We start from the raw sequence: 16333 nt of genomic DNA, 5'->3' as shown, positions 1-16333 counted from the left end.
GTGAGACCGATTCTAAATCTAAAATCTTTGAACACTTACATACGGAGGTTCAAATTCAAGATTGAGTCACTCAGAGCAGTGATTGCGAACCTGGAAGAAGGGGACTACATGATGTCTCGGGACATCAAGGATGCTTACCTTCATGTCCCAATTTACCCTTCTCACCAAGGGTACCTCAGGTTTGTGGTACAGAACTGTCACTATCAGTTTCAGACGCTGCCGCATGGATGGTCCACGGCACCCCGGGTCTTTACCAAGGTAATGGCCGAAATGATGATACTCTTTCGAAGGAAGGGAATTTTAGTTATCCCTTACTTTGACGATTCCCTGATAAGGGTAAGATCCAGGGAACAGTTGGAGGTCGGTGTAGCACTATCTCAGGTAGTGTTGCGGCAGCACGATTGGATTCTCAATATTCCAAAATTGCAGCTGATTCAGACGACTCGTCTTCTGTTCCTAGGGATGATCCTGGACACAGTCCAGAAAAAGGTCTTTCTCCCGGAGGAGAAAGTCACGGAGTTTCCGAGCTAGTCGGGAACCTCCTATAACCGAGCCAAGTCTCAGTACATCAATGAAAGGGTTCTGGGAAAAATGGTGGCTTCCTACGAAGCAATCCCATTCGGCAGATTCCACGCAAGAACTTTCCAGTGGGACCTGCTGGACAAATGGTCCGGGTCGCATCTTCAGATGCATCAGCGGATAACCCTGTCACCAAGCACAAGGGTGTCTCTCCTGTGGTGGTTGCAGAGTGCTCATCTTCTAGAGGGCCACAGATTCGACATTCAGGACTGGGTCCTGGTGACCACGGATGCCAGCCTGCGAGGCTGGGGAGCAGTCACACAGGGAAGGAATTTCCAGAGCTTATGGTCAAGCCTGGAGACATCACTTCACATAAATATCCTGAAGCTAAGGGCCATTTACAATGCTCTAAGCTCAGCAAGACCTCTGCTTCAAGGTCACCCGGAGTTGATCCATTCGGACAACATCACGGCAGTCACCCACGTAAACAGACAGGGTGACACAAGAAGCAGGAGGGCAAGGCAGAAGCTGCAAGGATTCTTCGCTGGGCGGAAAATCATGTGATAGCACTGTCAGCAGTATTCATTCCGGGAGTGGACAACTGGGAAGCAGACTTCCTCAGCAGACACGACCCCCACCCGGGAGAGTGGGGACTTCACCCAGAAGTCTTCCACATGTTTATAAAACTCGACAAGTATTGCGCCAGGTCAAGGGACCCTCAGGCAATAGCTGTAGACGCTCTGGTAACACAGTGGGTGTACCAGTCAGTGTATGTGTTCCCTCCTCTGCCTCTCATACCCAAGGTACTGAGAATTATAAGATGGAGAGGAGTAAGCACTATATTCGTGGCTCCGGATTGGCCAAGAAGGACTTGGTAACCGGAACTTCAAGAGATGCTCACGGAGGATCCGTGGCCTCTACCTCTAAGAAGGGACCTGCTCCAGCAAGGACCCTGTCTGTTCCAAGACTTACCGCGGCTGCGTTTGACGGCATGGCGGTTGAACGCCGGATCCTGAAGGAGAAAGGCATTCCGGATGAAGTCATTCCTATCCTGATCAAAGCCAGGAAAGATATAACCGCAAAACATTATCACCGCATTTGGCGAAAATATGTTGCGTGGTGCGAGGCCAGTAAGGCCCCGACGGAGGAATTTTCAACTAGGTCGATTCCTACATTTCCTGCAAACAGGAGTGTCTATGGGCCTGAAATGGGGGTCCATTAAGGTTCAAATTTCGGCCCTGTCAATTTTCTTCCAAAAAGAACTAGCTTCAGTCCCTGAAGTTCAAACGGTTGTGAAAGGGGTACTGTATATACAGCCTCCTTTTGTGCCTCCAGTGGCACCTTGGGATCTAAATGTAGTTTTTGGGTTCCAAAAGTCACATTGGGTTGAACCACTTAAATATGTGGAGTTAAAATATCTCACATGGAAAGTGGTCATGCTGTTGGCCCTGGCCTGGGCCAGGTGCGTGTCAGAATTGGCGGCTTTATCCTGTAAAAGCCCTCATCTGATTTTCCATTCAGACAGGGCGGAATTGAGGACTTGTCCTCAGTTTCTCCCTAAGGTGGTTTTCAGCGTTTCACCTGAATCAACCTATTGTGGTGCCTGCGGCTACTAGGGACTTGGAGGACTCCAAGTTGCTAGACGTTGTCAGGGCCCTGGAAATATAGGTTTCCAGGACGGCTGGAGTCAGAAAATCTGACTCGTTGTTTATTCTGTATGCACCCAACAAGCTGGGTGCTCCTGCTTCTAAGCAGACTATTGCTCGTTGGATTTGTAGTACAATTCAGCTTGCACATTCTGTGGCAGGCCTGCCACAGCCAAAATCTGTAAAAGCCCATTCCACAAGGAAGGTGGGCTCATCTTGGGCGGCTGCCCGAGGGGTCTCGGCTTTACAACTTTGCCGAGCAGCTACTTGGTCAGGAGCAAATACGTTTGTAAAATTCTACAAATTTGATACCCTGGCTGAGGAGGACCTGGAGTTCTCTCAATTGGTGCTGCAGAGTCATCCGCACTCTCCCGCCCGTTTGGGAGCTTTGGTATAATCCCCATGGTCCTTACGGAGTCCCCAGCATCCACTAGGACGTCAGAGAAAATAAGAATTTACTTACCGATAATTCTATTTCTCGTAGTCCGTAGTGGATGCTGGGCGCCCATCCCAAGTGCGGATTGTCTGCAATACTGGTACATAGTTATTGTTACCAAAAAATCAGGTTATTGCTGTAGTGAGCCATCTTTTCTAGAGGCTCCTCTGTTATCATGCTGTTAACTGGGTTTAGATCACAAGTTATATGGTGTGATTGGTGTGGCTGGTATGAGTCTTACCCGGGATTCAAAATCCTTCCTTACTGTGTACGCTCGTCCGGGCACAGTATCTTAACTGAGGCTTGGAGGAGGGTCATAGGGGGAGGAGCCAGTGCACACCAGGTAGTTCTAAAGCTTTACTTTTGTGCCCAGTCTCCTGCGGAGCCGCTATTCCCCATGGTCCTTACGGAGTCCCCAGCATCCACTACGGACTACGAGAAATAGAATTATCGGTAAGTAAATTCTTATTTTTTTCCCATTGGCAAAAAATAAAAGACATTAAAGACATTAGGTTTTACTCCTCTTTTTCTAATTTTCTTAACACACTCTACAACATTTTTATTACAGACCAATCCTTTTATTGCACAATAAATTGAGTAGTGCTAAGCTTAAAGTTATTCGGAATTTCAGTTTCAAATGGCAACAAAAAATTTTATTTTTTTATTTTTACCCTTAAATTTTAGTTTAACCTTTTTAATTGAATAACATTTTTTTTTTCTTCTTCCTTTACTTCTGGTTGTAGTTTGTGCATTATGGGGGATATTCAATTGTTTGAAAAGCCAGTTGGGTGTCTGTCTTTCCCCCCCCCCCCCTTATCTAATAGACAGTAAAAAACAGACACCCAACCAACTTTTCAAACATTTGAATCCCCCCCAATTGTGTCTCCGTCTGATTCTCTGGTAGCTCTCTCTCCCCCAGATCCGATTAAATAGGCTGCTGACCATAGACACAGACTTGTTAGAGCAGCAGGATATGGACTTAAGCCCTGACCTGCAGGACCAGATGCAGCCCCAGGAGCAGGCATCCCACAAAGTGAAACACTACTACCGCTTCTGGATTCTGCCCAAGCTCTGGGTTGGCATCAACTTTGACAGGCTGACACTCTTGGCCTTGTTTGACAGGTAAGGAAAACCATACTCTGTGTGGGTTATTATTTTTATTATAGTCCTATTTATTGCATGGCTATGATGTGTGTCACTCCTCAAGCGATGTGAGCAGGCCAGAGCAGCATGAGGGCGTCTCAGATATAACCTGAAATAAGGAGGAATCCAATTAGCCCTGTTAGTTGACGGTGGTGAAAAAGGGGGGTAGTCTCCAGCTTTAATGCCTGAGGCTATTCAATTAGAGCCCCTTTTTTCTCGCCCTTAAGTGAATCTGTTTTCAGGCATTAACACGCACGATCCAGGATAAGTCCCCTGGACCTATGCGTTAACATGGTCGCAGCACTGGAAAACAGGTTATTTTTTGTGATCGGGGACTAATTGAATAGCTCCAGAAGATCAATTAGCCTGTAGTAACTTACCACAGCTAATTGAATCCCCCCATAATATGTTATATGGTGGCTTATGATCTTATATATTTTAGCATATCCTGTTACTGGCTTTAAGTAATGATTTCTGCGTGAAGCTTGTGAGCTTTACACGTCGTTTATCTGTGAGATAAACGACGTGTAAAGCTTGAGTACGCCATGAGGTGACACACAACACTCCCGTGTCTGAGTATGTAAGCGTCTTTGGAAGCAATAGGGTCCAATGTTTGAGCGGTTTAAATGCTTTGTACTAAAAATTACGCAATCCATTGATTGAGTTTGACATTTGAAAGTGGTAAAATGGGCCTATTAATCCATTTCAGGAACCGAGAGATCCTAGAAAATGTGCTGTCAATCATTCTTGCAATTCTGGTTGCCTTTCTGGGCTCCCTTCTGCTCACAGAAGGATTCTTCAAAGATATCTGGGTCTTCCAGTTTTGTCTTGTTATTGCCAGCTGTCAGTACTCTCTCCTTAAGGTGAGTGTCCGGTGTTTTGTACTATTTTTTTCTTTATCATATTTTTTTTTGTATCGGGACATACTTGGGTTCTATACTTGCAAGTGTTGATAGGCTCTCACACCTGCCACCGGATTTGTCTGTGAAACTTACATGACTGCATGGTTGGACAGCAGTGCTCCACATTGAGATTCTAAAATAATTCCTTTCAATACGATTTTGAGCACTGGAAACATTCAGGATCTGACAGATTTGGCTATCCTCATGTGGTCAGTTCGGCCAATATTGTGTATGCGCAGTCGAGTCATATTATTATGACCACCCCTTCTACATTTGACGTCGGCAGCGCGTAGCCCATGAAGTGTGTCACGTGTCGTGCGCTGGCTTGGAGGGTATAAGGTGTGCGATAGGCCGTCTGCACAAATATCACTCGTTGCTGCAATGGGTAAAAGGGCTGGTTTTCTACAGTTGCAAAAAGGGATGATTATTGGCTTTCAGGCCAAGGGTGGCAGTATTTCTGGGACAGCGCAGTTTGTGACTTGTCCGCGTGCTGCTGTGGTGAAGGTGTATTGTGACTGGACAAATGGCATCATTCCCAATAACTGGCGTGGAAACTGTGGAGCACCACGTGCCATTGATGTGAGAGGTGAACGTCGGCTATGAAGGTGTGTGAGGGCCGACCGACACGCTATAGTGGAGTAGCTCACCGTCACAGTGTACCTGTGCCAACCTACCAGCACCTTGTTGAGAAACTCCCAGCCCTTCTAGCTGCTGTCCGTGCTGAACACGGCAGTTACTCTGGTGGTCATAATAATGTGACGTCACCGTGTAATTTTATTTCTTTTGCATGGCTGATATACCATGAACTCCCAATTGTTCAGCATGTATTGCAGATTTCCTGTGGGGATCAGTTATGCCTATAGTAACAGCGTCAAGTGATCCGGGAATCCTACACGGTTAGCTTACTGGGTTGAACACGAGTTCAGCCCGGTAAGCTGTGCAGTGTATACGGAAGCGCTCCCTTTCAGTGTATGGAAGGGCGGCGCTGGGAGATCATGTGATCTCCCAGCGCCGCCCCTGCAGCGTCACCAACCCGGCAATATGCCGGGTTGTTGAGCGCAGTGTAGAAGAAGGGGGCTCTAGCACGGGTCGCAGCCGTGTCAGGCTCCCGGCTGCGACCCGTGCTAGCTAGTCGAAAAGGGGTATTGGGCCCTAAATCCAGGAACATTGCTAAGTGTTAAGATCGGTTGTCTTTACTGCCATTTACTTCAGCACAACAGCTCTCTATTGAACATATTGTCCTAGAAATAATGAACTATACACTTCTCTATGTAGACGTTTACGTTTCTTTAATAAAGTGTTACAATATTTTGTACTTGGTGTGTGCGTATCGGTGAGTTTAGGCTTCTTGGAAAGCGTTTAACATCAACTGTTTTGTATTTCAGAGTGTTCAACCTGACTCTTCTTCCCCTAGACATGTAAGTATGTTCTACCAAGCATTTAAACTAATGTATCAGCCAGTCTGAATGCACTGACAAGGTGGCACGTTTAGCAGTGTGTGTGTGTCAGTCTGGATTTCCTGGGAAGAGAATATCGTATGACTAAAACCTTTTTATTTCAGGGCCATAACCGTATCATAGCCTATAGTCGGCCTGTTTACTTCTGTGCCTGTTGTGGCCTTATTTGGTTACTAGACTATGGAAGCAAAAACCTGTCTGCCACCAAATACAAATTATATGGAATGGCCTTCACCAATCCTCTGCTCCTCATCTCAGCCAGGGACTTAATCATTGGTACGTATGCCTTTTTTTTTAATCTAAAGTTTCTTGTTAAGGCCTTAGTCACATGACCTCTCCTTAGCTTTGTAGGCACTAGTAATGTTAAATGGACTGTTAAAGGGAAAGAAAAAATGAGATGTGTCAAAGGATGGTTGGTGGCCAAACGAGCCTTTTTCTGATCAAGAAAATTATTAGTTGTTGACAGGGTCCTAAATGGTAGTCGATTGCCAAATCCAATGTTTCAGAAGGAATGCGCCTCGGAGGACCCCAAATAGTAAAATCATTCTCAAGTACCCCCAACAGTTCATGTTTTCCAGGTCTCCTCACAGGATTGTAAGTGAAAAAATTTGCTCCACCTGTGGGTCTTTTAAAATTTGTCAGTGAGTAATGAATACACCTGTTCGACTGCTAGGTGACCTGGAAAACATGAACTGTTGGGGATACTTGAGGACCGAGGATGAGAACCACTGTACTAGATGTATGTGAAATACACGCGCCAAGGTGTTTAAAGGCTTTGCATCAAACTTTATTTTTAATTATGTAGTGTGATAATCCATCCTGTGGAGGATTCTAAAGAAACAAAAGCCTCTGTAATGTATTCTGGTGGTATTGTTAATTGAGTGATTTCTGTGAATTAGAGGAGGAGATGGCCTTAATTTTAAAGTAGTGTTTTTATTCACTAGTCCTCTGTAATTATTTACAAATGTTGTGCTGTAAAGAAATGTAATTAAAGTGGCAAAGTGTGAGCTCTGAAATTATGCCTCACAATACAGTCAGTCACTCAGGGTACTGAAAGCAGCTCTATATGTGTAAATATGAGATCCATGGTTCCAAGAAACAATGATCAAATCATTTTGCATTACTTACCCTATATAATAAAAGTCTAACGCTGCTCCTCCCCTCTATGGGGGGGGGGATTCAAGTGTTTTGCACACCGGCGACCACTAGATGGTGCCTGACGGAGCAATTCAACAGTTGCTCAATTCAGGTGTGCACAGCCGTCGACACTGATGTTCCGTCATTTTGACAGGCTGGTAACTAGTAAGATATAAAACGTACTGTATATGTATCAAATCACACTGTACGAAGGTTCCGAGGGTGTAAATACAATTTGCACGTTTCCGCTGCCATCACATCTGTGCATTTCACAAGTAAATATACGCACTCTGGAAAGTGGTATTGCTGAATCCTGGTCATGGTCTAATACAGTACACTCTGATTGGAATAATTATAATACTTTTGATCTTATTCATAAATTACAAATTCTTATTGGATTATGTCCAAAATATTTGATGAAAGCTAAAAAATTGCATTTAGCATTTTATTTTAATTAGTACACTTAGTACAATTAAGGTTACACTATAAAAAGAAGCAAGGATAAAAACTAGCTCTTGAAGTAAAATACCAATGCTGTAGAGCACAAGTTCTCAAACATTGGGGCAGATGTATTAACCTGGAGAAGGCATAAGGAAGTGATAAACCAGTGATATGTGCAAGGTGATAGTCACCAGCCAATCAGCTCCAATATGTAAATTAACAGGAGCTGATTGGCTGGTGCCTTTATCACCTTACACATATCACTGGTTTATCACTTCCTTATGCCTTCTCCAGGTTAATACATCTACCCCTCTGTCCTCAGGACCCCACATGGTACAGGTTTTGCAGGTCACCTGTAGATTTTTGAAATGTGACAGTTGGTGATACACAGAGCAGCTGCTGGGTGACATGGAAAATGTGAACCGTGTGGGGTCCTGAGGACCGAGTTTGAGTACCACTGCTGTAGATTATTTGCTGTGCAGTCAGACAACAGTCGGGTATTTAATGGTCTATTCATGAAGCAGTGAAAAGTGTGGAAAAGTTGACCATGGCAACTAATCAGCATTGAAGTAACATTTATAATTTGAATACTATACAATTGTACGGAGCTGATTGGTTGCCATGGGCAACTTCTCCACTGGCTCACTTCTCCATGCTTTTCACTGCTTCATGAATAGACTCCTTAGTACGGCAACTTATTGTTAGTCTTGGTAATTAATGCAGTAAGTAAAGAGACAGTCCATCTACATCGGGGCATTATGAGAAGAAGTAAGGGGATGTGTTCATGTGACTGGCGCTTGGGATCCCACCATGCCGGCGTCGGAATCCCAAGTGCTCAAAATGCAGTCGAAATGCCGACCCACAGGCTCTACTCCCACTCGTGGGAGTCCATGACACCCATAGTGTGGGAATAGAACCTGCGCTATCTACAGAGCCCACATGGGGCTTCGTTGCGCTCACCTCCCCCTCCCCCTGCCGACATTCTGCTGCTGGTATCCCAGGGCCGGAATGCTGACCTCGGGGATCCCAAATGCTGATCTTCCAGTCCCAACCTGAAGTAAGAAACCACTAAAATAGTGTGTAAAAAAAATTCTTACAACATGAATAATCGGTATCTGTACTCTGGGTCGACACAATCAAAAGGTCGACATGAGGTTTTTTTTTTTAAACAATTCTTTTTGTGTACTTTACGATCCACGTGGACTACAATTAGGAACGGCACCTTGCCCAAAGCATGGCGAACAAAGCTTGCGAGCCATGCAAGTGGACACAGTGCACTAATTGGTTTTCCTGGTCACTTTACGAAGAAAACGACACCAAATAAAACATGAAACACTCATGTCGACCTTTTTTCATGTCAACCCTGTTCATGTTGACCTAATGGTAGTGTCGACCTAGCCACTGTCTGCCAATGGGTGTCGACCTAGACACTGTTGATGCCGAGTCCCATACCCGAATAATCAGTGTTGCCTTAAACGTATGAAGATAAATATAAATTATATATAGTCCTTTTTTTATGTCCATAGTCATGTGTTTCTTTAAGGGATGCCGTCTTCAAAGTAACGTTAAAGAAGGTGGTTAATTTTTAGCGGAGAAACTTTCAGATTTTTATTCTATTGAAGGATAGTTTTAACTTTTCGGTAAATAGGATTTTGGTACTTACCGGTAAATCCTTTTCTCTTAGTCCGTAGAGGATGCTGGGGACTCCAACAGGACCATGGGGTATAGATGGATCCGCAGGAGCTTGGGCACACTATAAAGACTTAAACTGGGTGTGAACTGGCTCCTCCCTCTATGCCCCTCCTCCAGACCTCAGTTCGAAACTGTGCCCAGGAGAGATGGACATTTCGAGGAAAGAATTTATAAACACGGTGAGTGTCATACCAGCTCACACCACGAACATACCGCAGAACGTGGCATTCAATAGAAAACCAGCCTACGGCATGAAAAAGACACAGCCACATGCTGAAAGAATATGTAACACAACCTGTGTGCTAACACAACCAATAATAAGACACCTCATGCCATTGCCTGAACAGCATCAGCAACAGTCTGACAGAGAAGAAACACCACGAAAGTACAACCAAAAACAATAACTGCAGACACAGTACGCACTGGGACAGGCGCCCAGCATCCTCTACAGACCAAGAGAAAAGGATTTACCGGTAAGTACCAAAATCCTATTTTCTCATACGTCCTAGAGGATGCTGGGGACTCCAACAGCACCATGGGGTCAATACCAAAGCTCCAGAACGGGCGGGAGAGTGCGAACGACTCTGCAGCAGCTATTGAGCAAACAAAAGGTCCCCCTCGACCAGGCTATCAAACTTGCAGAGCATAGCAAAAGCGCTTTAACCCGACCAAGTATCCACTCTGCAAAGTTGACCCGCCGAGACTCCTCGGGCATCCGCCCAAGAAGAGCCCATCTTCCCAGTATAATGGGCCTCCACCGACTTCGGTGACGGCAATCCAGCTGTAAAACGAACATGCCAAATAGCATCCAGATCCAGCGTGTAACCAAAATGGTGACCTAAATAATCAAATCCCTGGCTACCTAGAGGGAATTTGAATCCGCTAATGCCTAAGTAACCACCGGCATCAAAATAGGCCAAATTCTGGGAAAACCAGAAACCACTCTCGGCAGAACTACTAAACAAGTTCTCCATTCCTTTCTATCCACACGAAAGATCAAACCAGGCTCTTGTGAGACAAAACCACCACATCCGACACCCGCTTTACGGATGTCAAAGCCAAGAGCATGATCACTTTCCAAGAAAGAAGTTTTCGTAAAGAAATTATTAGGCCACACTCCCAACTCTAAACTTGCCTCCACACCGGTTTGTAAAGCATGGATAAGAACGACCTAGCTGAAAGGCTTCCATAGGAGCCTTCCTGGATACACCCAAAACACATAGTTACGCCCACTACAGTGGTAAAGCTTAGCCGTTACTACTTCCTTAACGTAACAAATTAAGAAAAGGACTTCACTGGGAACACCCTTTCGGATTAGGATATGGCATTCCACCGCCACGACGTCAGACGCAGCCGCGGTAAGTCTTGAAACACGCCCTGATCCTGTTGTCACAGATCCTCACGTAAAGAAAAAGGTCAGGAATCTTCTATGAGTAAATCATGAACACCTGGATAGCAAACCCTCCGTGGTAAGACCGAATCCAAGAGGATCGCATGAACCTTAGTTCATCCCACGTTCATCACGAAGAATACGTTTGTCGAAACTAACTCTTAATTCAAGCAAGTTTATATCAGACAAGTTTTCCAACTCTACCCTATCCCCTGGAAACGCGTCCCTTGCAAGTACTGCTCCTCCATCTCGGAGATCTGTATGCACGGACACCAGGACTTACACCCGGAACCCGAACCTTCATCCCTTCTAGAAGGAGAGAACCGAGCAGACACCACATGAGCGATGTCCTGGCCGTTAGGCTTATAGTCATGTGCGTGTGCAGGTGAGGCCCGGACCACCTTTTCAACTGGTCTCTTGAAAACCACTCCGGCAATAAAGCCTCTCACCAAAAAAGGCCTCTCTGGCCGCAGCCAACCGGTTAAGCAACTGAACACCTTGATGGAGTGTCACAGGAAAACCAATCCAACCCTGGATCTACAGACCTCTTTTCACATGGAAAAACCCCGAACGTTTACCGGTCATTATCAATTCTGAAAAAACCACCTCCAACCTTTGTGTTGTTGGAGACAACAGCCGATCCCTGTGTCAAGGAAAAGTCAGAGAGAAACCACGATTTTAACCTTTATACAGGGACCACCGGACAATGTTCTGATCCTGACACACCTCTGTACGGCATTGTGTACTATCTTCCCTTCCAGAATGGAATGGCAAGAACTATTAGAAAAACAGTAAAGGGAAACCACCGTAACTCCAAATGTTCCCCTTTGGGTTCTATAAATAACCCACAGGTCCCAGTCTATTTCTGGACCAACCAAAGCATAGTAGACAAGTGCCGGCCGGAGCGGGGACCAGCCCGATAGACTCAGCGACAAGTGGTGGATGTGGAGGAAACAGAAACGACATCCACTTCTGCGAACCTAACAAGGCTGCAGAACTCTTACCTTTTCACCTTCCCCTGACTACACAGAACCGAAAAAAAGGACTATATCGAACCGTTTAAAATGACCACATCCCACAAAAGAATGCGTCACCAACCGTTGTGAAAGAAGCTAACACACGAAGTTAGACTTACCAGAGGAATCCGCCGAGATTGACTGACCATAGGCCACCAAACAGCTGTATACCTTCCTCCATCATCTCCCGGAGACATCCTCCGCATCTTTCCGGTCACACCTCTGTCACGTGGCAACCTGCTGCAATGTTATAAGGTAGAACAAACATAGACAAGTCTACCCACACTGGGTAGGGTAATTCTATTGGATGCCTACCCGAATACAATACTCCCTCAAGTGCATACAGCGCAACAAGGTCAAAGTATAGAAATAAAATTTCACTTGGCTGCCGGTGTATGATCCTTTGCGACCGGGCTCTGCGTCGGCCAGGAGTTGACGGTCATAATTTTCTCACCGCGATGTGAAGAGTAGAATATTCGGACTCCTTGAGAGGATCGAACCAACTCGTCACGGCCAATCAAGAGCTTAATCAACAGAGCGACCAGTACATAAGAATACCATTATTTCAGCATTCATGGATATACATCAGGTAATACACAATAAAACACATATTTTTTTTACCTAGGAAATACCGTTGATGCCGACAGGGCATCCCCAAACAACTGTATCTCCGCTATCGTGTTTACGGTTTTAATCACACAAACACCAATCTGCTAATACTTAATTTCCCGAATCAAGTACTGCCATGCGCCGGCTTAGCCGACAGTTATCCCCACAGCAGCTTGTGACAAAGCCTTACACCTGCCGACATATGTCGACTAACCAATAGTGGGTACAAACAGGGAAACCTTGAATATATGTAATTATGCACCCATTATCAAACCCAAGGCTATATGACACCTATATAGCTTTAAAACACTGTGCCGCCCCCCCCCCCCCCCCCTCCAACTCACTATCCAGCAAATCCTGGCGGGGATCTGAAGAAAATGGCGCTGATTTCCCTGTGAGGGCTAAGCTCCGCCCCTTCCGGCGCGCTGAAGCCCGCTCAAAATATAAAAATATATAAACCCAAAAACTAGTTGGGGACCCTATATACAGGGGGTAACCCCCTGTATAACTCGCTTTATGTCCAGACGCAGCCCAGGGCGCCCCCCCCCTGCGCCCCGCACCCATGGAATCCGTTTGTGTGTGGGAGCCATGGACCGCAGCGTGCACGCTGCGGTATCCTGGCAGGGCGAAGACACCCAGTGTCCGGGTATGTTCCCCCGCACGGGATCCTTTCATAAATGCCGCCCAGGGCGCTCCCCCCCAGCACCCAGCAGGCCGATGGCGAGCGGGAGCAGAGATCACAGCGCTACCGCTGCTGCTCCCTCCCGTTCGCGGCGCACTGGCGGGGCGGGCACCGAAGTATGTCCCCCCGCCAGTGATCTACTAACTATACGTATATATATCCACATGCTATATGCTGCCCAGGGCGCTCTCTCCCAGCGCCCTACAACCTGCAGGCCGGTGGAGTGCGGGAGCTGCTGCTCCCTACCGTCCACAGCGCACTGGCGGGGCGGGCACCAAAATATGTCCCCCCCGCCAGTGAACTACATATTATATGCTATATGCTGCCCAGGGCGCCCCCCCCCCCCCCCCCAGCGCCCTGCACCCTGCAGGTGATGGTATGTGTGGGAGCCGGGAGCGCAGCGCTACCGCTGTCTCTCCCCCCTGCGGCGCCCTGGCGGGGTGAACAAACGCTGCGCCCAGGCACCAAAATATGTCCCCCGCCAGCATTGTAGACCCTCAGCAACATGCCCCCAGGGCGCTCCCCCCCCAGCGCCCTGCACCCTGCCAGAGACGTTGGTGTGTGGGAGCATGGAGCGCAGCACTACCGCTGCTGTTACCACCGTTACTGAAGTCTTCTGCCGTCACTGAAGTCTTCTTTTTTTCCAATACTCACCCGGGTTCTTTCTTCCGGCTTTCGTGAGGGGATTGACGGCGCTGCTCCGGGAACAAGCAGCTAGGCGAACCAGGTGATCGAACCCTCTGGAGCTAATGGTGTCCAGTAGCCGAGAAGCAGAGCCTTGAAACTAAGGAGAAGTAGGTCCTGCTTCTCTCCCCTCACTCCCACGATGCAGGGAGCCTGTAGCCAGCAGGTCTGCCTGAAAATAACAAACCTAACTAAAGTGTTTCAGAGAAACTCAGCAGAGCTCCCCTAGTGTGTGACCCATCACTCCTGGGCACAAAGTCTAACTGAGGTCTGGAGGAGGGGCATAGAGGGAGGAGCCAGTTCACACCCAGTTTGTCTTTATAGTGTGCCCAAGCTCCTGCGGATCCGTCTATACCCCATGGTCCTGTTGGAGTCCCCAGCATCCTCTAGGACGTATGAGAAAATTAGTAACGTAACTTCCGTCACCCTTTACACTTCTTTCCTTCACTAGGGCGGTCCCCATTCCCCCCACGAAAGTGGTGATAGAGGGGTGTATTTACTAAGCCTTGGACGGAGATAAAGTACTAGCCAATCAGCTCCTAACTGTCATTTTTCAATCACAGCCTGTGGCTTGGCAGTTAGGAGCTGATTGGCTGGTACTTTATCTCTAGCGACTTTATCTCCAGCCAAGGCTTAGTAAATACACCTCTTAATTTGGATCAGGCGGCAAATGGAGCCTTTTGTTGGCTCCACCTCCACCCATTGGTCGACATGCACACCCAGAAAAATGGAAAAACTTGTGTTGACATTTTGACCTATTAACATTTTAAATGTCAATATTTTGACTGTGTCGACATTTTAAATGATGGTATGTTGACCATGTTGGTATTTCGACCATCGGTTAATTGTTGTCGATATTTGGTTTATCTAGCGCTTTGCTGGACATTCTGCTGTAACTCCACATTATCTAGACTGAATTTCAGTTCTGTTTGACAATTCAATTTACCATTCATTGTTCTTCTGTTCCACAGTGTTCACGCTCTGTTTCCCAGTTGTGTTTTTTATCGGTCTCCTGCCTCAGGTGAACACATTCGTCATGTACCTGTGTGAACAAGTGGATATACATGTGTTTGGTGGAAATGGTGAGCGCTGCTTTCTGCACCAGATTATAAACTGAACCTTTGTTGTTTTTTATGTATATTTTATTTGTATACAAATTTAAATGACAATGCCGATGGGGGAGAGCAACAATATCTCCTGAGAAATAAAACCTGAAGAGCATATCGAACTTCACTCGGAGAAATCATACTTAACAAATGAGTTCCAGCTCATGCTAGGCAAAAGTGAGCACAAGTGGGAAAAACAAAGATTTTTGAGAGAGAGAAAATGAGGGAAAGGGTCTGGCAGAACGGAACCTTATCCTTAATGTGACGTTATGTTGTTCCACCATCCAATCCAAGGCTTCACACGTGATGCTTTCTTCTAGCTACTCCACACTATGGTAGTATGTAGTAGTGGGGTGATGCAGGTTTAGCTATTTAAGGGATTGTAATGTCAGGTTGGAAATTTTCAGACCCCATGGCAGCCTTTACTAATTTGTTATTTCTTTCAACTCCATGGCAGTACAATATATCCCTTCCTTGTATGTTTTTATATATTTCTAATAGGCCCTACACACATGCCGATTTGTTTGAAAGATATGAACGATCTCGTTCATAAATGAACGAGAACTCGTTCATATCTTTCAGTGTGGGGGCTCCAGCGATGAACGATGCGCGGCCCCGCGCTCGTTCATCGCTGGTCCCCCGTCGGCTGTGCATGCAGGCCAATATGGACGATCTCGTCCATATTTGCCTGCACCTCAATGGAGCCGCGTGACGGGGGGGAGTGAAGAAACTTCACTCCCCCGTCACTGCCCCCCCCGCCGCCGGGTCGCCCGTTGGCCGTATCGGCCGTCGGGCACCTCTGTGGCGGATCGGCATGTCTGTAGGGCCCATTAGAACCAGCTTGAGAAGTCACTTAATACAAGGGACGTAGGGAGAAGTCCAGTGATTACGGTTTCAAGGGTGTAAACTACTTTCTTGTCTATCTTATGTAGAAGAGGATTTAACTAGTAGTATTGGCTGCCTTGGAGTTTAAGACCTTAAATAATGGATTGAGAACATCTTTGCTTTTTTTGATCCAAGTCTAATTTTGTCCACCTAAAGATATCATGGTGGTTAATGGAAAGACCCACAGATTCCTTCTCTCAGTCGTGAAGCAGCATTTTGTTTGAGATCTCCCTATGGTTAAGACATCAGACATTTGTATGAAATAGATGACACTTGCTTCCTACAGAAAGTGATGATGTAACTTGGACTAGTTTCATGACGAGAACCTGATTAGTACTTTTATTTTCCAGCTACCACCAGCCTGCTTGCAGCACTTTACAGCTTTATTCGTAGCATTGTGGCGGTAGCTTTACTCTATGGATTGTGTTATGGTGCTCTTAAGGTAAGTTATTGCATAGCCATGAATGTTATGTAGCATGCAAAAAAAGGCACGCTATGTATTAAGTGATCATAGCCGTTGCCTAGCTTAACATAAACAACTGGAATCATTAAAGTGGTGACCCAATTTCTAGAGCCTAGAAGGCTCCT

General features: G+C 46.3%; 1 protein-coding gene across 6 annotated transcripts in view; it reads left to right on the top strand.

The window, feature by feature from the left end:
- The window catches only part of PCNX1 (pecanex 1), a 171345-nt gene that overhangs the window by 93518 nt on the left and 61494 nt on the right, over nt 1–16333 (top strand). For 4 of the 6 annotated variants that reach the window (XM_063947281.1, XM_063947284.1, XM_063947285.1 and 1 more), the window contains 6 exons: nt 3506–3723; nt 4454–4607; nt 6032–6064; nt 6208–6379; nt 14726–14836; nt 16096–16187. In XM_063947281.1, the coding sequence (XP_063803351.1) occupies nt 3506–3723; nt 4454–4607; nt 6032–6064; nt 6208–6379; nt 14726–14836; nt 16096–16187 (780 nt within the window). The remainder of the gene's footprint in view (nt 1–3505; nt 3724–4453; nt 4608–6031; nt 6065–6207; nt 6380–14725; nt 14837–16095; nt 16188–16333) is intronic. The other 2 variants (XM_063947282.1, XM_063947286.1) reach the window with 1 other exon arrangement.

The sequence above is a fragment of the Pseudophryne corroboree genome, chromosome 12, assembly GCF_028390025.1.
Source record: "Pseudophryne corroboree isolate aPseCor3 chromosome 12, aPseCor3.hap2, whole genome shotgun sequence".
NCBI classification, from domain to species: Eukaryota; Metazoa; Chordata; class Amphibia; order Anura; family Myobatrachidae; genus Pseudophryne; species Pseudophryne corroboree.
The sequence above is the reverse complement of the archived record's forward strand: the minus strand, read 5'-3'. Positions and strand labels throughout refer to the sequence as shown.